Raw genomic sequence first — 26,053 nt, 5'->3', positions numbered from 1 at the left:
ATAATGTAAATTTCCAAACGGCGTGTTTTTAGGAGGGTCTGCTTGCTCCTTGTTGCAAGCAAAAGCTCTCTTTAATTGTTTTCTTCTTTTTTAAAACCAATTTTGGAAAAAGAACTATTTCCTATTTTTGATACTGCAGGGTCAGAAAGGCTAAACAACAACAACAACAATTCAGTTCCACAATTCGGTTCCAATCTCATCAATATTGAATCATAGAATCATAGAGTTGGAAGAGACCACAAGGGCCATCGAGTCCAACCCCCTGCCAAGCAGGAAACACCATCAGAGCACTCCTGACATATGGTTGTCAAACCTCTGCTTAAAGACCTCCAAAGCAGGAGACTCCACCACACTCCTTGGCAGCAAATTCCACTGTCGAACAGCTCTTACTGTCAGGAAGTTCTTCCTAATGTTTAGGTGGAATCTTCTTTCTTGTAGTTTGGATCCATTGCTCCGTGTCCGCTTCTCTGGAGCAGCAGAAAACAACCTTTCTCCCTCCTCCATGTGACATCCTTTTCTATATTTGAACATGGCTATCATATCACCCCTTAACCTCCTCTTCTCCAGGCTAAACATGCCCAGCTCCCTTAGCCGTTCCTCATAAGGCATCGTTTCCAGGCCTTTGACCATTTTGGTTGCCCTCCTCTGGACACGTTCCAGTTTGTCAGTGTCCTTCTTGAACTGTGGTATTGTAAAAGATTCACATGTAATTGGTGTGTACACTAATTTCAAATCAGCACTGCTAAGCTTCAGCTGCCTGCGATTCTTGTTGCTAGAAGGGGGACCCAGCTATTATTACATTCTGAAATGCATTAGATGCAAACTAGAGTTATCCGGGTTTCTAATTCATTGATTCCGAGAGTCTGGTCAAAGGCTGCCAAGGCATTTCTGCTGCTGCCTGCGAGGTGACATGCCTTTGATCTCAACTCTACTAGTTAAAACTGTACACACACAGAGAGAGAGATAGCACAAATCTGCAATTACAGCTCTCCCATTAAAGTTTACTGCCTTGTTTTGCATCACCTGTGCTTTTAAGTTTACACATCAGGCTTAGCAGTTGTGCTTAATGTGGCATAGGCTGCTTTCACGCAACTTTAGTTTATCGAGAGCGCCTGTTGTTTCTCTACTGCTTTCCAACCTTCACTTAACAAAATGTCAAACGTGTCAAAATGTCACGATGACAAAGCACAGAGACGCTTTGCTGCTACTGCCTTGAGCCAGATATATATAAGAAACGCCATTCGCTGGGCGAAAACCTGTTCCGACTAATCATGTCTTTACAAGCTGTCTTTACTTAACTGTCAGGTGACACCGCCTTCTCCACCCTTGGCGCTGGCAAAAGTCCCAGGTAAATATCTACTTTGGCTGTTAACTATCTGTGGCCTTTTAGAAGCAGGTGGGATGCATTTAATGTATTTCTCTTTCCTCTCTGTTTTAATGGGGGGGGGGTTTACTGTCCATTTGTATGGTTGTTATGTTGCTCTGGATTACCCCAGGCAAGATCAAGCGAGGGACAAATTTAATAACAAAATAAAAATACTTCTGTGTCACAGATCCTGAGAGACCTGCATTGGCTCCCAGTACATTTCCAAGCACGAGTCAAAGTGTTGGTGCTGACCTTTAAAGCCCTAAACGGCCTGGGCCCAGTATACCTGGAGGAGCGTCTCCACCCCCCATCGTTCTGCCCGGACACTGAAGTCCAGCTCCGAGGCCCTTTTAGCGGTTCCCTCACTGTGAGAAGTGAGGTTACAGGGAACCAGGCAGAGGGCCTTCTTGGTAGTGGCGCCCACCCTGTGGAACGCCCTCCCATCAGATGTCAAGGAAATAAACAACTCTCATACTTTTAAAAGACACCTGAAGGCAGCTCAATTGCCGCAGCGGCAGCCAATCCAAGGCAGCCCTTGACGCAGCAACCAATCACCCGCCCAATTAACGCAGGAGCAGCTAATCCAACTCAGCCCTTGAAGCAGTAACCAATCACCCACCCAATTAACGCAGGAGCAGCCAATCCAACGCAGCAACCAATCACCCGCCCAATTAGTGCAGGAGCAGCCAATCCAACGCAGCTCTTGACGCAGCAACCAATCACCCACCGAATCGCCGCTTACAAGCTGCCGCTTGCAGCGGCAACCAATCACCCGGTCCCCCAATGCACTGCCCATGTATAAGACTAGCCCCGTTTTTAAACACTATTTTGGAGTAAAAAAACTCTCGTCTAATACACGGAAAAGTACATTGTTTTTTTTCATCCTAGCCTATTGCGGTCTGCTTTGACTGGCAACATTTCTTTGGGGTCCCCAGCAAATGTTTCCTCCCCAATCCTTGAAAGCGCCGATAGCAGGGACTGGACCTCAATGCCACTGAGTGGCAAGACTCCTCCCTCCCCTGAGATCATTTGAAAAGGCCCTGCATAAAATGCTCCAGTCCTCATAGCTGCTTCTCAAGGGCATCTGGAAATCATAGAGATGGCATCGTTTGGATCTTGTGCGTATTAAATTACATTTCATTATCTGATCACTTCTGCCTGAACAGAATGTACCTAGAAATGAAAGGGAGGCAGCAATGAAGGGAAGCGGCTGACTCTCAGGCAGCAACTGATCTCATTCCACAGATGAGGAAAACTCCCACTGATTTCACAAGGAGCCCAAACGGCACGCTCTGTGGGCATAAATAAAGGGCAGCAACTCAAAGGAGAAATGCTTAGGAGTTGTAAAAACGGATCTGGGGCCATATGCAATCTCCTGGATACTTTTATCGCTCCCACATGAAAAGAAGTCGTTTCGTATCCAAGGGAAATGTTTGTATCAAGTTCAGGAGAAAATAATTATTTCTATTGATACGGAAGGGGGGGCATGTCTCCTTCACCTCCTTCTTCGCTACAATATATCCATTTATTTCCAATTGTCAATGTCAAAAGGGACTAAAATCTATAAAATTCATAGAAAATCAACGTGCCAATTTGCTCAATTTCTCTAGGACTCCATGACACCTCCTGTCCTCCATAATCCCTCAAGCAAGGTGTCAAGACCCTAATCCTGCCAAGCCTTTCCTCCGGGCAAGGCCAGGTGGCAGACCATGCATACAGGGACCATTGTCTTCTCATTAGGTACTCAGGATGTGCTTATCTGCGCATATCTCCAGCTCTGCATATTCCCCCCTCCCTCCTCCATATGTTAATCCTGTGTGACCCAACCTCTTCTTAATGTATTCATGATGTAATCTATGTAACCCAACCTCTTCTTAATGTATTCATGATGTAACTGGGATGTATTTTGCACTGTATTCTGGGACATGGAGGGAAATTTCAAAAGTTCATGTCACCCCTTTCTCGCTGTTCAATCTCGTCTTGAACCTGTTGCGCAATAAAGTTGGATCTTCTGCAGTTTGCTCCTGTCTCCGGCTGAGCTCATTTTCTTCCGCAGGGACCCGCGGACCTAGTCCGACGAGCTGGGTGGCAGAGTAGCCCCGCACCCAGATTTTACTGTAACACTATTTACAAGGCCAACATCCTTAGCTGAAGGCTCTCAGCGTGTGTGTAAGACAAAGACAGCTTCTGCCACAAGGGATTTAAGAAGGAAGGACACGTTACAAGGGAAAATATGTGTGTGGGCCCCCAGAACATAACCCCCATGTTATGGGGGGGGGGACGACAGACGCCTGCATTGAAAAATCAGGACACATATTAATGGCCGTTTTGCCATTTTCAGGTGAGGTTCTATCATATCCTGGCAAATTCAGGCTCTACAATTAAAGCTGATTTATTGCTCTCAATCAACAAACCTGCTACTACTCCTCCCAAACGGAAGTAAGGCATGCCATGTAACACCAACTGCCCTGGGAGTGGGATTCCAGGGGAAGAGGGAGGAAAATAAACTTAGATTCCAGGGAAAGAGGGAGGAATAAAAGCTGGGATTTCCAGGGGATGAGGGAGGGAAATAAACTGAGATTCCAGGGGATGAGGGAGGAAAATAAGCTGGGATTTCCAGGGGAAGAGGGAAATAAACTGAGATGCCAGGGGAAGAGGGAGGAAAATAAGCTGGGTTTCCAGGGAGAAAGGGGGGGAAATAAACTGGGATTCCAGGGGAAGAGGGAGAGAAATAAACTGGGATTCCAGGGAGAAAGGGAGGAAAATAAACTGGGATTCCAGGGGAAGAGGGAGGGAAATAAGGGAAGCGCAACTCTGTCCAGTATAGGTACACAATTCAGTTCCCAGACCTGGGAACTGCACCTCAATTGGGTGTCCACCTGGTTGGGATTCAGTTGCAGCCCATGACTGCACCACCATTCAGACTGCGGATTGAAGGGCTGGAAAATCTCATAAACTGTATCAGCAATCCCCATGCCTACTTCCTTTCCCCTGGCCTCTACCTTCCATCTCTTCCCTGAGTGTTTTCTGCCTACGCAAAATGAAAACAGTCACCAAAATAACTTTCTCCGCAGCTGATTCGATTTAATCTGGGTGTGGGGGCAAGTGTAGGTTCCACCCACCTCCAGCAACCTCCATGCGCTGAATTCTTCCTGAGCCAATTAAAAGCTGTCATCCAGTTTTCAGGGTCGTTAACACACGCAGCCGGACATATTCAATGTGTGTGAGATTGGGAGCGCTTGCGCAAAGAGAGGTATCTCAGTGTTTTGTTTATCTAAGCCAGTGATGGCCAAACTTTTGGGACTACAACTCCCATCATCCATAGCTAACAGGACCAGTGGGTCAGGGATGATGGGAACTGTAGTCCCAAAACAGCTGGAGGGCCAAGTTTGGCCATCACTGGTCTAAGCGGAAGCCAAGATCTCGTGGTTGGAGAGGAGACCTGGAAAGTGCAATACCGTCTAGAAACTCAGAACCAAAAGTGGCAGGGCGGGGGGAGCAGCAGCAGGAGTCAAATAAAGGGTTCCTGTAGCCAAAAAAGGTGTGTGTGTGTGTGTGTGCATACACACACACACGGCCAAGTTCCTGCAACCTATCCCCTATTTTTCTTCTTGAGTCAAACACTCTTCCGTTCTGGCCCTCGCTGCCATAACTACAGTGGTACCTTGGTTCTGAAACTTAATCCGTTCCGGAAGTCCGATCCAAAACCAAAGCGTTTCAAAACCAAGGCACGCTTTCCCATAGAAAGTACTGTAATGCAAAACAGATTAATCCGTTCCAGACGTTTAAAAACAACCCCTAAAACAGCAATTTAACATGATTTTTGCTATCTAACGAGACCATTGATCCATAAAATGAAAGCAATAAACAATGTACTGCAGTCACTCACTCACTCAATCAATCAATAGTTGAACTGGGTTCCACACGGTCACAAAAACAAAACAAAAAGAGCCGCATAAACAAAAACTCAAAATTAATAGCAAAAACGGACAGACCTCAGCTTAACACTCAAAACAGAAGTGTGGCACTCAAATCGGAAGCGTAATACTCAAAACGAGACAAGTTTGGCTTCTGAAAAAAGTTTGCAAACCGGAACACTTCTGGGTTAGCAGTGTTTGGGTTCCAAGTTGTTTGAGTACCAAGGCATTTGAGAACCAAGGTAATACTGTATTTCTTGTCTAGGTTGGTTTCAGTGTTCATGATGACACGGTTGCAATTCAAACGAACAGACAGATTAAAGGAATTTGTACAAATGAGGACTGATTATTCTGAGCACTGAGTTTTGGGATTGAACGTGTGAGTGCAATTTTTGGGAATCGCAATGTGTTTTGGGATTCGCAGCACGTGAGTGCAAATCTAACAAGGTTATGTTTATAAAACGTCAAACAGCAACTCTTGTGTGAAAAGCACCATTAGAAAAGTCTTCCCCAACCTCGTGTCCTCTAGATGTTTTTGGACTAGGACTCCACATCCTCACTGACCATGCTCTCTGGGGCTGGTGGGAGTTTGGAGTCTGACAACATCTGAAGGGCATTCTAGGATGAGGAAGCGCTGGCAAAATTTCTTGAAAGCACAAGTCTTTTTGCTTCCCTTTGCATGCAATCTGTCCAATTATTTTCCACACCAGTCATTTCTTTCCAGACTTCATTGACCTTCATCATGATTCACAAAACATCACTGATAACTGGGGAACACTGAAGAGAACCGGTTATTCCTAAACATTTATCTGGGTGCTTTTGTTTTAAGATCCAATGCTAAAAAACAATGGCCTCCTTTCTGTTGCACAATGTGAGAAAATCAGCAAATTTCAGGGGTATGAAACCTTCTAGACAGGAATAGGCTGAAGTCTGCCAGCAACAAAGGCTTATTTGCAGAAGGCACAAGCTTCCATTTGAGCTCCTGTCTCCTTTTGTTTAGGGATCAAGGTGTGTTCTGCCAATTCACTGTTTGCTTAGGTGAAAAGCCACAGAATTTGAGGTCAACTGAATAAACCACCTCCAGATATTAAACTTGCACAGAGCTTTTTAAAAAATGGATCCCTTGGGTTATTTACTAATAGGTACAAGAACACAGACAGACTTTTAGTTCATCATGGCCTAGATGAAGAATTTATGTACCTGGTAATGATGCAACCCAAGATCAGAAGTACACCACCTCCTTACCTTGAAGAACTTCCATAGGCAAAACCGTCCAAGCATTTTCCAGGTAGGAGATGTAAATATAACGAGCTGTGTTACAAGCAAGGCCGATATACAGGACTCTAAAGGTAGGAAAGAAAGAAAACGACACGGGCTAGTTTAATGTTTGCCATGTCTTGCACATAGTAACAAATAAACAAACAGTTACTAGGCTGGCTTAGAGCAATTTTCTGGCAGTTTTATACAAGGTAGAAGTTTAAATAAATGAATGTAAAAAAGGTAAAGGACCCCTGACAGTCCAGTCCAGTCACGAACGACTCTGGGGTTGCAGCGCTCATCTCGCTTTACTGGCCGAGGGAGCCAACGTTTGTCCGCAGTTTTTCCGGGTCATGTGGCCAGCAGGACTAAGCCGCTTCTGGCGAAACCAGAGCAGCGCATAGAAATGCCGTTTACCTTCCCGCCGCAGCGGTACCTATTTATCTACTTGCACTGGCGTGCTTTTGACCTGCTAGGTTGGCAGGAGCTGGGACAGAGCAACGGGAGCTCACCCCGTCATGGGGGTTCAAACCGCCGACCTTCCGATCAGCAAGCCCTAGGCTCAGTGGTTTAGACCCAGCTACTGCTCTATAACAGTTCTTCCCATATAGCTCCTTTTCTGAGATATTGGTTCATTGTGCTTCCTTGCATTAATATGGACCCGGCCATTTTCAAGGTAGGCATGACCGCTCTCTCAAGTGATTTAAAAAAAGAGGGGGGGCAGGCAAGCTTCAATGTTAGTACTGTCTCCTGCCCCCACCTCCAAGACTCTTATACAAAAAGAGGCTGCTGTGTTTCATGTACCGAACTGGAGGAAGGGAAACCAGGTCTCTGCAGAGGGATCAACTTAATCATTATGCAAGGGGAGATGTGTAGTTCTATACTGGGGGGGGGGGAGTGTACAGTCTGCAAAGGACTGAAATAAAGTAAGACAAAGCATGAATGAAATGGTCAGGAATTGTTGCAGGAGGGGAAGGTACCTTTCCTAGACTTGCCACCCTTTGTTTCTAAAGAGTTCCTTGCGCCCTGAAAGGTTCCTCCCACAAACTAACATGAAGAATATAACTTTCAAAAAGTATTGAGAGCCCAGTGTGGTATAATGTTCAAGGGGAAAGACTGGGACCTGGGAGACCAGGGTTCAGATTCTTGTTCCACCATGAAGTGCCACTGTATTCTGCTCTGGTCAGACCTCACCTGGAGTACTGTGTCCAGTTCTGGGCACCACAGTTCAAGAAGGACACAGACAAACTGGAACGTGTCCAGAGGAGGGCAACCAAAATGGTCAAAGGCCTGGAAACGATGCCTTATGAGGAACGGCTAAGGGAGCTGGGCATGTTTAGCCTGGAGACGAGGAGGTTAAGGGGTGATATGATAGCCATGTTCAAATATATAAAAGGATGTCACATAGAGGAGGGAGAAAGGTTGTTTTCTGCTGCCCCAGAGAAGCGGACACGGAGCAATGGATCCAAACTACAAGAAAGAAGATTCCACCTAAACATTAGGAAGAACTTCCTGACAGTAAGAGCTGTTTGACAGTGGAATTTGCTGCCAAGGAGTGTGGTGGAGTCTCCTTCTTTGGAGGTCTTTAAGCAGAGGCTTGACAACCATATGTCAGGAGTGCTCTGATTGGCAGGGGGTTGGACTCGATGGCCCTTGTGGTCTCAACCAACTCTATGATTCTATGATTCTATGAAGCTCACTTCGTGATCCTTGGCCAATCACTGTCTGCCAACCTAACCTACCACACAGGTAGGTTGTTGTGAGATAAAATGAGGATTGGGGAGAGGCATGTACACTACCACCTTGAGCTCCTCTGAGGAAAGGTGGGCTGTGAATGTAAAATATATAATAAATAAAAAGTTAGAAGGCAAGTATTGTCACTGAAAGGGGAGTTGCGAATACCTGGATCACCTGAGACAGAAGAAAAACAGCTGCAAATGTGAACATCTTTAATAAAAAATTAAAAAAACACAACTTTTAGCCATTACATGCTGACAGCTGGTTGGTAGGAGGAATTGTACTATACAGTCATACCTTGGGTTGCGAACGGGATCCGTGTGGGAGGCACGTTTGCAACCTGAAGCGCCGTGTCTGCACACGCACGTGACACGATTCGGCGCTTCTGCGCACGCGCCAAAACCCAGAAATAACCTGTTCTGGTACTTCCGGGTTTGGCGCGGTCCGCAACCCGAAAACTCGCAACCCGCAGAGTTCGTAACCCGAGGTATGACTGTATGAGGACACAAATCAGCCAGTGAAAAAGTACAATTAAGCATAACCAGCTATGCAGGGGTCTTTAAAAAAATGTTTGTTTAAAAACGTTTCATAAAATGTATTTGGGAGGTGGCAGAATGAACTATTTTAAAACTGTTTCCAGTCTTTAGAGACACTGTTTATGGCATTCACATGCTATTTACACATTTCTCAAACTGAGATTGATCCAGCTCTGGTAGTCTCTATGTTTATAGCATCTCAAGTGTCTAGTATAAACAACAGACTAGGAAGCATATCCAACCAGTTACCCAAGAATGGACTCTTTTATTTGCTTGTATTCATTGCTAACAAAGCCCTCCGAAGAAGACAATAAAACACTTAGCAAAATTCCTGGCTAAACAAGGTGGATAAAATACGTAATCAGTTTCATTAACTGAAATCAATTATTTTCAAACATTTCATTTGTAGCAAACGTCTCTTCATTAAAAAAACAACAAACCAAGACTTCTGAAGTTAATACTGGAATACTCCAGAATACTCAGACAGCAACCACTGATATGCCTATGAATAACCGCCCTGAGACCTCCGGGTATAGGGTGGTATATAAATAATAATAATAATAATAATAATAATAATAATAATAATAATAATAATGTTTCAAGTCACTTTTAGATGTATGCTTGCCAAGACTGCCTCCTTTTTGTATACATTGACCCACTGTGTGCAGGAGAGCTTTCAATTCTTTTTTAAAAGAACAAAATTTTCTCTGGTGATATGTAGTTCAACTGTTGTGAGAAATGGAGGATGAATTATTCACTCCCCACCCCCCGGTCATTTCTGATTTATGTGCATCCCATAATGCCCTTGTTTACTCAGCTCTTTTCTATCTGCAGAATTCCAAAGGAAGTCCATCCAAAGAAATAATTTATACACACAAAAGAGAAAAAAGCAATCGGTCAAATATTACTCTATGCAGTGCTATTTTTCTAGAAAAAGGAGTGCCGGAACTCACGCCTCCCTTGTTCTCTTATACAGCGGTACCTTGGTTCCCGAATGGCTTAGTTGTCGAACAAATAGGCTCCCGAACGCCGCAAACCCAGAAGCAAGTGTTCCGGTTTGCAAATGATTTTCGGAAGCCGAACATCCGACGTGGCTTCTGCTTAAGTGCACGAAGCTCCTGCAGCCAACTGGAAGCCGCGCCTTGGTTTTTGAACGGTTTCGGGAGTCAAACCGACTCCCGGAACGGATTAAGTTCGAGAACCAAGGTTAAGTACTTAATTCGTTCCAGAGGTCCGTTCTTAACATGAAACTGTTCTTAACCTGAAGCATCACTTTAGCTAATGGGGCCTCCTGCTGCCGCCGCACCGCCGGAGCACAATTTCTGTTCTTATCCTGAAGCAAAGTTCTTAACCTGAAGCACTATTTCTGGGTTAGCGGAGTGTGTAACCTGAAGCGTATGTAACCTGAGGTACCCACTGTAATGGCAACGGTGCCCACCTGAGAGGTGCCAGAACTGAGTTCCAGCTGGGAAAAAAAGCCCTCTGTATTCCCTCTGTACAGTGGTACCTCGGGTGACATACGCTTCAGGTTACATAGGCTTCAGGTTATAGACCCCGCTAACCCAGAAATAGTGCTTCAGGTTAAGAACTTTGCTTCAGGATGAGAACAGAAATCGTGCTCCGGCAGCGTGGCGGCGGCAGGAGGCCCCATTAAGCTAAAGTGGTGCTTCAGGTTAAGAACAGTTTCAGGTTAAGTACGAACCTCCGGAACGAATTAAGTACTTAACCCGAGGTACCACTGTATTCCCAAAGAAGTGGCTATTCATTGTTGTCCCCTGCCTCTTTGAGAATCTGCTGAACACAGATAGCTACCTTCTTGGCGAGTGGTCCTCTCCTATGTCATAAATAACACTACCCCCACCAATACTGTCAAGTCTTACACAAGTGTGCATCTTTATTTTATTTTTTTGATTTCAGGCAAAGTATATTGAGCGGTCTTTGTGTGTCAAGGGCATTATTATACCTGCACAACTCGTATTTCTGTTACTTTTCCGTTCCACCTTTTCTGGTTCTTCTACATTTCTTTTGTATTAGGATAGCTAAAGTGTACGCAAACACCAAGCGTGACATGATTTCTAAGAGGGCATAATGACATATGCTGCACCTATCCCATTTCCAAAAAAAATGATTTTTTCGTGCCAGCAATAAATAAATGTGGTTTTGTTTTTCCACATGTTGCGCTTAGCTTCGCACTCCAATAACCATTGTCCCAAGGCTGAGCCATTTTCTGAAATGTCTCCAGCCCTGCATTAGAGCTAAAGATTTTGAAATATTGTTATCATGAGAACATTCCAATATGTATTTGTTTTCTAGCATACGTTTCCCATCTTCCATGGTGGAACATGTGGAACTGGATGAGAAGAGGGCAGTCGCTATCCTTTTCTTTTTGCAACTTCAATATGCTTTGAAACCTTAACAGCTTTCTGCCCGTGCGCTCTACGTGGGGCTACCTTTGAAGGTGACCTGGAAACTACAACTAATCCAGAATGCGGCAGCTAGACTGGTGACTGGGAGTGGCCGCTGACACCGGTCTTGAAAGACCTACATTGGCTCCCAGTATGCTTCCAAGCACAATTCAAAGTGTTGGTGCTGACCTTTAAAGCCCTAAACGGCCTCGGCCCATTATACCGGAAGGAGCGTCTCCACCCCCATCGTTCATCCTGGACACTGAGGTCCAGCTCTGAGGGCCTTCTGGCGGTTCCCTCACTGAAAGAAGTGAGGTTACAGACAACCAGGCAGAGGGACTTCTCGGTAGTGGCGCCCTCCCTGTGGAACGCCCTCCCATCAGATGTCAAGGAAATAAACAACTATCTGACTTTTAGAAGCCATCTGAAGCCATCCCTTTTAAGGGAAGTTTTTAATGCTAGATGTTTTATCACTTTTTTATCAGTATTATTAAAATTCTGCTGGGTACAGCCCAGATGGGCAGGGTATAAATAATAAATTATTATTATTATTAATTATTATTATTATTATTATTGGCTCAGGGCATGAGACAACCTTAATCTCAGAGTCATGGGTTCAAAGCCAATGTTGGGCGAAATATTCCTGCTTTGCAGGGGGTTGGGTCAAGGGTCAAAATCCCTTCCAGCTCTACAATTCTAAGATTCTATGGTTCCCAGGTGGTCTGCTATCCAGGCACTAGCAAGGCCAAGACATGTGTGCCATCAAACCATAACCAAGATCTGTTACCTCATTCAGAAGCAGAAGCAGAAACAGGAAGCCCAATGCAGATATATGTGATAGTCTTACGTGAAAAAAGAATGCAGCTCACCATGTAGGAACATAAGATGTTTTTCATCAAGTCAAGACCACTGGTATATCTAGTTCATTGGGCTGACTGACAGCGACACTGAAGGGTTTCAGAAAAGGGGATATTCGCAGCCCTACTTGGAGGGATTGAACCCAAGATTTTTTTCCATGCAAGCACATAACTCTACCGCTGAGCTACAGAAATCCATTTCAACTATGCCGTGGATTGGTGCAATCTTGCTACAGTGGTGCCTTGCAAGACGAAAAGAATCCGTTCTGTGATTCTCTTCGTCTAGCAGTTTTTTTGTCTTGCGAAGCAAGCCCATTGAAGGATTAGCGGCTTAGCGCTATTAGCGGCTTTTAGCGTCTTATCTGCTGATCGGATCAGCTGTTAAGCGGCTTAGCGGCTTAGAAAAAGGGGGGGAGGGGGGAAAAACCAGCAGGAACTCGCAAGACATTGTCATCTTGCGAAGCAAGCCCATAGGAGATTCGTTTTGCGAAGCACCTCCAAAACGGAAAACTCTTTTGTCTAGCAAGTTTTCCGTCTTGAGAGGCATTCGTCTTGCGGGGCACCACTGTATTTGCTTGGTTAACTGCCAACAGTGTAGCCTCCTAATGAAGATTGCTATGAACAGCAAACTTTGAAAAGGTTGCTCACAGGAGCAAGACGGTTTGAGCATATTAGATTGATCTTGGTCTGACTACACTGGCTACCAATTAGTTTCCGGGCCCGATTCAAAGTGCTGGTTTTAACCTATAAAGCCTTAAACAGCTCAGGAATTGCACAACCTCAAGGACCGCCTCTTCCCATATGAACCTACCCAGACCCTCCTTCGTGTGCCGCCTCCTTCAGAGATTCAGAGCATGGCAACACGAGAACAGGCCTTCTCTGCAGGCTCTCCCCGGTCCTTGAGGTTGTGCGGTCCTGAGCTGTTTAAGGCTTTATAGGTTAAAACCAGCACTTTGAATCGGGTCCCTGTCTATGGAATGCTCTCCCCAAGGAAGTTCTCCTGGCGCCTTCATTATACACCTCCAGGCACCAGGCCTTTGATTGCTCTATTTTTGACATTCTTTTTTTTTTTCAAATGATATTTATTAAGAGTTTTAGAATTACAGAAAAAAACAAAAAAGGAAAGGAAAGAAAGAAAACAAAATAAAAACATCCTCTACCCTTTTAATATGTGGCTCTTTTCGGGGGGCCGGGGTGTTATTGGGTTGTTGTTTTTATTCTGATTATATATGTTGTGATCTTTTCTGTGAACCGCCCTGAGACCTTTGGGTACAGGGCGCTATATAAACTCAATAAATGAAGAATATAAATAAACAATACACAGTACACGTATCTCTATAACAACTCTAAAGTGAAACTGTATTTAAATGAAGAAAAAATTGAATTCTTGCAGCGGGGCAAGCTTCTCATAGTATGGTACCTCCGATTCGACAATCATGCACTTTCTCAGCTGCCAGAGTTACCCAGACTGGAAGATTATTGTGTATTATGTTGCTACCAAAAAAATAAGATAAATAAGCAGCAAGTGACCTACCTCTGTGCCCCAGAAAATTTTGTTACCTAAGGCAGAAAACCTTCCTCATTTATTTGGCAGAACAAAATGGCATGCATAAAATAATTCAAAGGTGAAAGGTCATAAATATCTTTCCTGGGATGTGGGGGGGAAGGAGTGTTATGTTGGAAATTTGAAGAGGAGCAGATGAATTTTGTGGACCAAACATTTCTACTACAGTGGTGCCTCACAAGACGAAAAGAATCCGTTCTGTGATTCTCTTCGTCTAGCAGTTTTTTCGTCTTGCAAAGCAAGCCCATTGACGAATTAGCAGATTAGCAGCTTATCTGCTGATCGGATCAGCTGATAAGCGGTTTAGCAGCTTAGAAAAAGGGGGGAGGGGAAAAAACCAGCAGGAACTCGCAAGACATTGTCGTCTTGCGAAGCAAGCCCATAGGAAATTCGTTTTGCGAAGCACCTCCAAAACGGAAAACTCTTTCGTCTAGCGAGTTTTCCGTCTTGCGAGGCATTTGTCTTGCGGGGCACCACTGTACATCAGAAACCAAAGTTCTTTTAAAGCTACCTCCCCAAACTGGGTTTTCTTAACGGTGGCATTGCTTTAAAGGCATACTTGTGTTTTTTCAAGCAAAACTTGCAAAAAAATGACAGTTCGGTCATGAGTTTTCCCAGAACTTTCCCTTGAAAGGTACTCTTATTTCATTTATGGCAGCATGGCAGAGAGATATGGAGTCTATGTGATGTCTCCCTGCATTACCCTGCTGTCCGGGGCAAAGTCCCAGCTGCCAAATATTTCCCCTGTGGCAGCTTTTGAAAGATCATCTTTCAAGGTTAGGCACTGGGAACTCTATTTGACCCCACCGACGGTTATTATGGAGAACAATGCGCTTGCGCCAGTAAAATCTAAGCCTGAGGCTATAATCCTATACCCACATTCCTTTGAATAGGCTTTTTTAAACTCAATGGGGAGATTGCAAAAGGGCTCACTTCTGAGTACTCACATACAGGCTTGCACTGTTAAGGTACAGGTGGCTATATCCAAGTGAATTACACTCAGGGTTGGGCCCACTGAAATCACACCAAATATGACTCAGGCAATTCCAGCTGGTCCACTCACGGCCTTCCTAAACAGCAGGTTCGCATGCATGTATTTCTTGTGTGGTTACTACATGTTAATGCATTTGAAAGTCCTAATCATTTACCCTACCCTGTTCAAAACATCTCCAGTGTCTGGTTTTATGCCAAATAACGGCTGTCACCAAAAAACAAGCCTTTCTCATGCAGTTTCTTGAACTGGCTTCAGGCTGACAGTTGTTATGCAGAGCAATTTATTAATCTGTAATCCTAACAGTGGCTGGTACCATGTTATGTGAGAGAAATGAAACCATCAACAGGTTAAATTTTTTTTAAAAAAATCAATCAATCTAGCAAATACTGTGAAAATCCAGAAAATAGCTCCTCAAATACTGACGTATCTAATAGATCAAATATAATAGAATCATAGAATCATAGAATCATAGAGTTGGAAGAGACCACAAGGGCCATCGAGTCCAACCCCCTGCCAAGCAGGAAACACCATCAGAGCACTCCTGACATATGGTTGTCAAGCCTCTGCTTAAAGACCTCCAAAGTAGGAGACTCCACCACACTCCTTGGCAGCAAATTCCACTGTCGAACAGCTCTTACTGTCAGGAAGTTCTTCCTAATGTTTAGGTGGAATCTTCTTTCTTGTAGTTTGGATCCATTGCTCCGTGTCCGCTTCTCCGGAGCAGCAGAAAACAACCTTTCTCCCTCCTCTATGTGACATCCTTTTATATATTTGAACATGGCTATCATATCACCCCTTAACCTCCTCTTCTCCAGGCTAAACATGCCCAGCTCCCTTAGCCGTTCCTCATAAGGCATCGTTTCCAGGCCTTTGACCATTTTGGTTGCCCTCCTCTGGACACGTTCCAGTTTGTCAGTGTCCTTCTTGAATTGTGGTGCCCAGAACTGGACACAGTACTCCAGGTGTGGTCTGACCAGAGCAGAATACAGTGGCACTATTACTTCCCTTGATCTAGATGCTATACTCCTATTGATGCAGCCCAGAATTGCATTGGCTTTTTTAGCTGCCGCGTCACACTGTTGGCTCATGTCAAGTTTGTGGTCAACCAAGACTCCTAGATCATTTTCACATGTACTGCTCTCAAGCCAGATGTCACCCATCTTGTATTTGTGCCTCTCATTTTTTTTGCCCAAATGCAATACTTTACATTTCTCCCTGTTAAAATTCATCTTGTTTATTTTTCCCCAGTTCTCTAATCTGTCAAGGTCGTTTTGAAGTGTGATCCTGTCCTCTGTGGTGTTATCCACCCCTCCCAGTTTGGTGTCATCTGCAAATTTGATCAGGATGCCCTTGAGTCCATCATCCAAGTCGTTGATAAAGATGTTGAATAAGACCGGGCCCAAGACAGAACCCTGTGGCACCCCACTAGTCACTCTTCTCCAGGATGAAGAGGAACCATTGATGAGCACCCTTTGGGTTCGGTCAGTCAGCCAGTTACAAATCCACTGAGTGGTAGCATAGTCAAGACCGCATTTTACCAGCTTCTTTACAAGAATATCATGGGGCACCTTGTCAAATGCCTTGCTGAAATCAAGGTAGGCTACATCCACTGCGTTCCCTTCATCTACCAGGCTTGTAATTCTGTCAAAAAACGAGATCAGGTTAGTCTGACATGACTTATTTTTCAGAAATCCATGCTGACTATTGGTGATCACAGCATTCCTTTCTAGGTGCTCACAGACTGTTTGCTTAATGATCTGCTCCAGAATCTTCCCTGCTATTGATGTCAGACTGACTGGGCGGTAATTATTTGGGTCCTCTCTTTTCCCCTTTTTGAAAATAGGGACAACATTTGCCCTCCTCCAGTCTGCCGGGACTTCGCCTGTTCTCCAGGAATTCTCAAAGATGACTGCCAGTGGTTCTGAGATCACATCTGCCAGTTCTTTTAATACTCTTGGATGCAGTTCATCTGGCCCTGGAGACTTGAATACATCTAAACTAGCCAAATATTCTTGTACTATCTCCTTAGTTATTCTGGGCTGTGTTTCCTTTGCTGAATCATTTGCTCCAAATTCTTCAGGTCGGGCATTGTTTTCTTTATCGGAGAAGACTGAGGCAAAGAAGGCATTGAGTAGTTCAGCCCTTTCTGTGTCCCCTGTTTGCATTTCACCATCTTCTCCTCTGAGTGACCCCACAGTTTCTTTGTTCTTCCTTTTGCTACGAACATACCCATAAAAGCCTTTATTGTTGCTTTTAACCTCTCTAGCAAGCCTGAGTTCATTCTGTGCTTTAGCTTTTCTGACTTTGTGTCTACATGTGCTGGCTATTTGTTTGAATTCCTCTTTGGTGGTTTCCCCCCTTTTCCATTTTTTGTACACATCCTTTTTTAATCTTAATTCAGTTAAAAGTTCTTTAGATAGCCACCCTTGCTTCTTTAGGCACCTTCCATGTTTCCGTCTCATTGGTATTGCCTGACGTTGTGCTTTTAGTATCTCCCTCTTAACAAACTCCCAGCCATCATGAACTCCCTTTCCTTTTAGTATTGTTGTCCATGGGATCTCACCCAGCACTTCCCTAAGTTTTAGGTAATAATACTGAACATTTACATAGTTCTTTTAACCATTCAAAGAATGTATTTTCAAGTATAACCCTTACAAGAGCTCTTTAAGCCAAGTAATTATTATGCTTCAAATTGCACATCAGAAGAATGAGGCTTAGAAAGAGTGGCTTGCTTAAGACCACCTAGTGCGGTTTTGCCACATGTGAAATTTGAATGAGGGACTATCCCGATTCACACCTTAAGCTATGTACACACGGTACATTTTAAAGCGCGTGCACACCCACCAATAATTTTTGGAACTGTAGTTTCCCCCAAAAGAGCTGCAATTCCCAACACACTTAAACTATAGTTCCCATTATTCTTCCTAGAGGAGGGAGAGACAGAGGTGCTTTAAATGTATATGCAGCTTCACTCCCCTGGGCTGCAATCTTAAACCCACTTACTCGGGAGTAAGTCCCACTCACTTTAATATAACTTGGTTCTTTGTAGATATGCTTAGGACTGCACCGTTTTGCCATCACAATTCTTTTGCACCTTCAGATGTGGCGGCAAATCATTGGCTCTCCAAGTGATTCAACTCCCAGTAGCCCCAGGCAGCATGGCCAGGAATCAGGACTGACGGGAGCTCTAATCCAGCAACATATGGAGAACCAAGTTTTCCTTGCACTTTTACATACGTACCTTGGATCCTGAATGCCTTGCAAGTCAAACGTTTTGGCTTCCGAACACCACAAACCCAGAAGCGAGGGCTCCAGTTTGCGAACGTTCTTTGGAACCCAAACGTCTGACGGGGCTTCTGATTGGCTGCAGGAGCTTCAAAGCCAATCAGAAGCCACGCTTTGGTTTCCAAACGTTTTGGAAGTCAAACGGATTCCATTCGACTTCCAAGGTAAGACTGTATTGTCGGAACTCCGCTCGACCAATCTGATAAGGCTCATCTTCGGAATCACCTCCCGACGATTAATTGACGACCTGATCCTTTGATAAGGCCTCAGGCACGTCGTCCCAGCAGAGCTTCAAAGCAGCACGGAAGGATGAGATAGTATGAGCTACATTGCTATGCTTTATTTTCTAGCTACGCAGAGAGCAAAGAAATATACATGCTCTCCCTGTGAGAGCAGAGAGCAACAGAACAAAGGAAACAAGAAACCACTAACGTCACATCCCGTCTCCCTTCCTGTGAGACTTGAAGGTCTCTGGAATGTAAACAGAGTCCTGCGACTCCCAGCAGCTGCTCAGTGATAAGAACAGAAACTAACATGTATATCTATGCTTGACGCAACACTGACTACGGCTAGTCAACCACCACCATACCGTTTGCTTACCTGATGTGTCCAATTAGCTCGATCAACTTGTGGCTGAAGAAATACGCGGTCAGTTCGGACACATGACTCAGGACGGAGCAGACCCCGAAGAGAGTGGTGGTGCCATTCAGGTCCTCCAAGTGCCAGTAAAGGAAGGTGAAGACAAATCCGTACCCAAAGCCCATGAACCAAGCCACAAAGAGCACGGAGCCATATCGGATACTGCAGAGCAGCTTTATCAAGTCCCAGAAACTAAAGGAGGGCGACTGGCTCATGTCACTCGGGGTCTCGTTGGAGGAGTCGTGGGAGGAGTTCCTGTCCGCCTGGGAGACGTCCCCTTCTTTGCTTTGGTTCTCCTCTTGCTTGTAGTGGTTGTAGTGGAACCGGAACTGGGTGGCCACGATCAAGGAGAGCGTCATCAGCACGCCAAAGACGATGAAAACAATCCTGTAGTTCTTGTACTCCGGGGCTTTGCAGCCTTGCCCTTCGATGAGCACATCGATGCGGGTGGCGTCGATGCCGATCCCTACTGAGAGCATGGCCAGGCCCCAGCCCAGAGAGCCCCACATGCGCTGGAGCCCGTAGCGATCTCGGTGCTTGCCAAGGTACTGCAGGGTCACTGTGTCCACAATCGTGACCGACGAGGCGCTGAAAAACTCCCCTATGATAACAACCATCAGGATGAGCAGGAAGATGGCCTCCACTTCCTGGTGGTCGTAGACGAGAGTGGCAGCCCCGGTGGTGGCAGCGGGAGGCACCGTCGGACGGGTCAAATTCCCCAACGACCCGGCAGTAACGATGCCTTTCGGAGTACTGGGAGTAACCACGCTCTCTTCGGCCCTCAGCACGTTCCGCGTGGTCAGAGGGAATGTGGTTTCAGGAGGAGTTGAGCTCACCAAGCTATAAGGAGAAACGTCTCTTTTCCTCCGGCCCTCTGACGCAGCCCGGGCGGTAGGAATCGCCGAAGGAAGGGAGACGTTTTGCGTGGCCGCAGTCGAGAGGTGGCTGGCGTTGGTGGGAGAGACTGGCGGCGGGAACTTTGGTACACACCTCAAGGTAGCCGGTTTGACGAACCCGATTCCCAAATTGAACAGCACCCAACACAGAAGGGAGAAGAGGAGGACGACTTTCCCTTTTTTGAAGCGGTCCGCCACCACGCCCCAGAACGGAGCGCTGCAGAACTCAATGAAGTACCTGATGCCCACCAGCAGGCCGCTCTGGCTGGGCGTCATGCCCAGTTGCTTGTAATACACGGGAAGCAGCGGGTAGAGAGAACCGTAAGCAGCATAAAAGAAAAAATAAAAGACTTTGGAGATCAGGAGATCGTTGTTCACTTTGACACAGTGCTTTTCGAGCCAATCCAGCTCCTCGTCCGGAATGGTGGTGGTGGTCTCTGTCGAAGGTGTATCGCTTTGGGTTTGGGGGTCCGGCTCCTTCGAAATCCCGTTGAAAGGGTCAGTGAGCACATACTTCCTCTTTTGCTCCTCTTCGTCGTCGGTTAAAATGGCTACTTTGTCGTTGGCTGCCATGGCTTACTGTCAGCATGAGCTACGTGCCCAGATCTCCAAACTTTAATTCAAGTAGCCTGTGGAAACACACAAGAATCACCATGGTTAAAACACCATGCCTAAATACAGGCTAAAATATAGACCAGGGATGGAGAACAAGGCAACGGCCAGACGTTGCTGGACTACAACGCCCATCAACCCCAGCCAGAATGGCCAACAGTCATGGATTTTGGGAAATGTAGTCCAATAATTTCCAGGGGGCCACAGGCTCCCCATTGTGATATACTCATTTCCTATGGAATAAAATATGTCTTTTATCATTTATGGCTACAGTTAGGATCTTAAACAGGACTTTAGGACTATTAGCCCTTACTTACCGAGATATGGCAGCAATGAATAACTCGATTTTTTACTAACAACTTTGATCCCTCCTACAGTAACATAAGACCCTTGCAACATCTGTAAATACAGAACTAATAAACGTCTGCATGCAATTGTCAAAAAAATATCCAGTTCTTATTATATGAATGACAGTACTCCAATAAGGAAAGGACAAAGGATTATTAAAGATAGGTACCTGAAGTGTCTCTATGAGAAATTAATGCCAAAGTTTATTTATGTATCATTAATTACTTATTAAATTTCCACCTTCCTTCCAAAGGAGCCCAGCGCAGCAACCAACAAGGGATAAAACAGTAAAATCACCATTAAAAAATGTATTTTAAACAATTTCAATACCGATGCAGCCTGGGAAACATCTCAAACTAGAAGGCTTGTTGAAAGAGAAAAGTTTTCAGCAGGTGACGAAAAGACAACAGAGATGGCACTGGTCTATTATATAAATTCAATTAATAATAATAATAATAATAATAATAATAATAATAATACTCAACATGGTCGGTGCTACCACACTAAAGGCCCTGTTCCTACATTTTGCAGAATAGACCTCCTGTTAAGTTGTTATTCACCGGAAGCCATACCGTGCAGAGTATAGTGAAGGGATGATATGATCTTTCAGGTATGATTATTTATCAGTCAGGAAGAATATTATGGATCGACTGCAAAGAAAAAGTGCTCTAATTCTTTTGGAGGGATGGCATTACCTCTTCTGGCTACAACCCTTTGTGCCACATTGAAGGCTGTTCTGGTTGATACCACATAAGTAAGGCCTATTAATAATATCAGTGAGTCTCAGGTTGGGGCCTGATTTATTTATTTTTAGTGACAGTTAACAGTGTTGGCTCTGCTTCTACAAAACTCACAGGTGTTCAGTACCTGGGGGTGGGGGGTGGGAATGGGAACAGACCACAGAATTCATACTATAAAGGGAAGAAATGAATCGTGCTAAAAAGTGAGGGAACAGTTCCTAGCAGGGTGGATAAAAATCAATGATTTTTTTTTAAAAAAAATGGATTTATTTTTTTAAAATGGATTTTTTTGGTTTAAATTGATTTTTTAAAATTTAAATTAAATTTTTAAAATTAAATGCTTTTGGAGGAAAAAAAATCTTTCTAAAGATAGTTTTCTATTTAAATTACATTATAGTCCAAAGGCTATTCATCAGGAAATAAGGATTTGTTTTAAGTTTTTCCTGTGTGCTGAAACTCACTCTAAGTTTTTTAGTTTTTTTTAAAGGTTAAACCAATCAGTTAACAAACATGGATACATATGCTGTAATGTTTTTGTTTTAGTTAAATAAATTGTTTAAATTGTTATTAAGGAAATGATTGTTTTTCTCTTCCAATAAAGCACAGCAGAAAAGTTGTCCAAATATAAACAGCTAACTTATTAAACCTCACAAGAATGATCTAAGTATTTCTAATAGTATAACCAAATCAGTAATTTTTGATATAAAAAATGTAAAAACTACTCTGGAAAGTTCTTATTCCAGAAATGAAACCTTCATCTGGTTGTAAATATTAAGATTATACCAGCAGGAATGGTCTTTTTCTGTAAAATATATATATATATTTAAATCAAGTCTTACTGACTAGCGATTTAAATCGTGATTTAAATCGATTTCATTTAAATCAAATCCACCCTGGTTCCTAGAAACCTGGCAGGGCTTTTCACCTCAGGAGAAGGGAGCAAATGGGGGAGCAAAAGGGAGTCAATATGCATGCAGCTTTCGCGAGCTTTTTCAGTCCTTTCCACATTCCTATACAAAATGACTGGATCCGTACTTCTTAGACTTTTGGGCACGTCAGAAAAATCAAAATGGGAGATGGTCTGGGTTCAAATGCCACTTTTTTGTTGATGTCGCTTTCATTTTCTGACGAACCATTGCAAAAAAAAAGTGGAGTGTGCCCATAGGGACAAACTTCCTGTTTCATCAAACTCAATTAATAATAATAATAATAATAATAATAATAATAATAATAATAATAATAATAATAACCCTGGGCAGCTCCCAACAGAATATTTAAGAACACGACGAAACACCAGACATTAAAAACCTCCCTAAACAGGGCTGCCTTCAGATGTCTTCTAAAAGTCAGATGGTGGTTTATTTCCTTCAAATCCTGACTCTGCCCTCCCCACAACCACAATCCCATGAAAGGATTGCCCAGATAGGGCTACAGCCTCCCACAAACTCCATAAAAATCAAATTTTCAGAATAGGTTTTCACGGCCAGAACCCTCAGCATCCCAAAGCCCCTTATGAACATGGGCAGGTTAAAATCAGTTGCAATTATGTTGCAGGGCTTGGTACCATGATGAGACGAATGACGCATTATTATGAAGTACAAATCCAAAATCCAAATAGATTTTGCTGTACTATCCAAAATCCGTGGCAAAACCATGAAGCCTATACCGCTTCCTTTTAGATTAGATCTACTATGTGTTTTAGGCACTAGATCCTCAGTCCTTCACAAGATTAGTCAATAAAGATTAGGCTAACAGATCAGTCAAATATGACTCAAATACTGAGTCAGGTTGTTGTTGTTTTTTTAAAAGCATTAACTTTATTAGAACAGCAACAACAAAAAAGAATTAGTGCTTAAGTCTTCAAGGGCCTTGGTATTTCTGCCAACTCCTTAATAGTAATTTGAAACAATCAAATTAGCTTTTATAACATCATAATGTGGGAATGTCATCCAACTGGCAAGCTTTCTGGAGATGTATAAATTAGTTTAATAACAAAACAAGAACCAATGGCAATCTCTTCACTAGTATTATTATGGGATGGGCAAAATGAAGGCGGATTGGATAAAGTATTGATTCTATTATTTTTTTTGTTAGCTGCCTGGATGTTTATCGCAAGACATATTTAGAAGAGCTAAATAAGGACGGTAAAATCTGGCTCATGGCTACCGATGACAAATTAACTAAAATATTGAGATATAGTAGAGTGGGGGGGGGGAATAATATTCATTTTCAACAACTGGGCAAAAAAAAATTATTTTATGACAACAATGTTTAAATGCCTCTAGGGAAATATGGCACTATTTGGAATTCTTAATAACTCTTCAGCTTCAGGTGAGAATATCATAAAACTCTGAGGACAATATCCTGATATTACAAATAAAACATTTTATTTTTATTTTTAGAAAGGGGATACTACTACCCTCCAATAGCAATAATTATCCTTCTCCCCAGGGACTGTAACTGCAACAACCCCAATTTGTATTGTTTGGGTATGCTTAATTTTAATTCAACTGTATGTTTTCTGCTTCGGTTCCTTATTTCATATATGTTATAAGTTAATGTTATGTGTTACAGAATGATATGTTTCGATTAAATAAAATTAAATATTATAATGAATTCTTTTTACTTTCAACAGTGCTAGGAAGATTTCTATAAATGCTAACCATTTACCAAACATTTTTATTTTATACAGGAACACCAGGTCAATCTATCGTTTCCCAACCTCGTGCTCTCCAGAGACTACAATTCCCTTTAAATCCATTTTTCCACAGCCATGTCATGTTTGGACTGATCAGAGTTGTTAAGTACAGAAAAACTTCAGGTTGCACACTGGCCTATAATTGCATGTTGCACAGAAGCCTGGCCTATAATTGCATGTTGTTGTTGTTTTAAAAAATGAAATTAAAAAAGAACAGAAATAATGCAAAATACAGCAACCATTTTAAAGGAAGCTGAAAAAAGCTACACCACGGTATTCTTGGCTTTGAAGAATATTTGCGAAGAGTTGACTGCAATCAAATATTAACTAACTGGTCAACCGCCAATATTTGACTGGTCAACTGACCAAATGAAATTCCTTCTATAGATTCTCTTAGAAAGCTAGAACTACTGAGAGTTTTGCTCAACTCTTTCAGGAAACCATACGGTTTCTATTTCGTAACATCTACCCGGTTACCGATGACAGTGTGGATTTCTACATGTGCTGAAATACAACTCCCTAAACCTCTGAAGGAAATTATGATTTCTCAGAAGTTTCTGCAAAGGAACTTAAAAAATTAGGGGAATACAGTCATACCTCGGATTGCGAACGTGATCCGTGTGGGAGGCACGTTCCCAACCCGCAGCGTTCGCAACCCGCAGTGCCGTGTCTGCGCGCGTGACGCGATTTGGCGCTTCTGCGCATGCGCCAAAACCCGGAAGTAACCCCTTCTAGTACTTCCGGGTTTGGCATGGTCCGCAACCCGAAAACACGCAACCCGCAGTGTTCACAAGCCGAGGTATGACTGTTCTGCTGATACTAGATGATCGAAAAACAATTAGAAGCCTTGAGTATAGACCCCTGCCTTATTTTAGAGCCATTATACATTTGTGAAGGAGCTCTTGCTGCTATACCTAATTCACTAGTTGCTTAATAATAATAATAATAATAATAATAATAATAATAATAATAATTTATTTATAGCCCACCCATCTGCCTGGGTTTCCCCAGCCACTCTGGGTGGCTCCCAACAGAATATTAAAAACACGATCAAACATCAAACATAAGAAACTTCCCTAAACCTAAGATGAATGTCAGATACAGAGTGAGGTTGCCTAAGTTGTCTTAATACTTGCTGTGTGGGTTTTTTTGTTTTTTTTTAAATGAAAATTCAGGATTTGTAAGGATGAGGCAAGTTTAATCGCTGGAACAATCTTATTAACTGCAAATATGGTGATACTGAAGTTTCTGATTATATATAGTTGTATTTATTTATTTTATTGCACTTTACCAGAAGGTGTTTTTTCTTACATTCTAGGTAAAACCAAACCTTGCAGTCATTTTCACCACAGGCAATGGGTGGGGGGCGGGAATGCCCACCACCACTGATCTTCATCCTCAAGATCAGGGGCCAGCAAACTTTTTCAGCAGGGGGCCGGTCTACTGTCCCTCAGACCTTGTGGGGGGCTGGACTATTTTTTTTGGGGGGGGATGAATGAATTCCTATGCCCCACAAATGCATTTTAAATAAAAGCACACATTCTACTCATGTAAAAACAACAGGCAGGCCCCATAAATAACCCAGAAATGCATTTTAAATAGAAGGACACATTCTAGTCATATAAAAACACACTGATTCCCAGGGCCGGATTTAGAAGGCAATTGGGCCGGATCCGGCCCCCAGGCCTTTGTTTGCCTACCCATGCTCAAGAAACTAAAGCAGCAATATCTCTTATCTACCCCAATCGCCCTGAAGTTTAGGGCAGGTTGAACCGAGCAACTTAAAATGCAGTCAACAAATATTTGCCTTTTGAACTTATCGATTCCCAGGTACATTTCGGGCTTACTGGTTGCAGGCAGATGAGCTCCAACAGAGCGCTTCCTACCCCCCCCCCCCACCACCATGTGAAACTGTCCCTTGCACCTTTCAGAGCTGCTGAGGTCACAGAAACCGAGGAAGCCTGGTGAACAGCAACTATGGGGAAAACCCCCAGAAATGGTCTGTTTAGCCATCACACCTGGCCATAAGCTCACCCGCAGATTCTTCTGCAAGAGGAAGCAGTGAAGGAAGAACTATGCCGAGCAAATGAAACCAGTGTGCATTACTCAACCGGGCACTGACATCTACTTAATAAAAGGGAGCGTGTGTTGCAATATGTGCAAATATCCCTACGGAAGGAGCAAAAATTGGGACCAGCACCA

General features: G+C 43.6%; 1 protein-coding gene and 1 long non-coding RNA gene across 10 annotated transcripts in view; one reads left to right on the top strand and one right to left on the bottom strand.

Annotated features, from left to right (window-relative positions):
• MFSD6 (major facilitator superfamily domain containing 6) overlaps nucleotides 1-26,053 on the bottom strand; it is a 44,512-nt gene that overhangs the window by 12,573 nt on the left and 5,886 nt on the right. For all 4 annotated transcript variants that reach the window (XM_082237323.1, XM_082237325.1, XM_082237326.1 and 1 more), the window contains exons 2-3: nucleotides 18,519-20,082; nucleotides 6,529-6,626 (exon numbers count right to left, since the gene is read on the bottom strand). In XM_082237323.1, coding sequence (XP_082093449.1) covers nucleotides 6,529-6,626; nucleotides 18,519-20,026 — 1,606 coding nt within the window. In that variant the 5' untranslated portion in view covers nucleotides 20,027-20,082. The remainder of the gene's footprint in view (nucleotides 1-6,528; nucleotides 6,627-18,518; nucleotides 20,083-26,053) is intronic.
• Nucleotides 699-26,052, top strand: LOC309525191. Of its 6 annotated transcripts, none has more exons than XR_014216084.1 (3): nucleotides 699-1,348; nucleotides 23,846-23,952; nucleotides 25,682-26,052. It is a non-coding gene; the product is annotated as an uncharacterized lncRNA (long non-coding RNA). The 6 variants fall into 6 exon arrangements; XR_014216085.1 differs by lacking the exon at nucleotides 699-1,348 and adding an exon at nucleotides 20,092-21,023; XR_014216088.1 differs by lacking the exon at nucleotides 699-1,348 and adding an exon at nucleotides 21,049-21,189 and having other exon boundaries at nucleotides 25,682-26,051.

The sequence above is a fragment of the Podarcis vaucheri genome, assembly GCF_965113315.1.
Source record: "Podarcis vaucheri genome assembly, chromosome: 1".
Taxonomy (NCBI): domain Eukaryota; kingdom Metazoa; phylum Chordata; class Lepidosauria; order Squamata; family Lacertidae; genus Podarcis; species Podarcis vaucheri.
The sequence above is the reverse complement of the archived record's forward strand: the minus strand, read 5'-3'. Positions and strand labels throughout refer to the sequence as shown.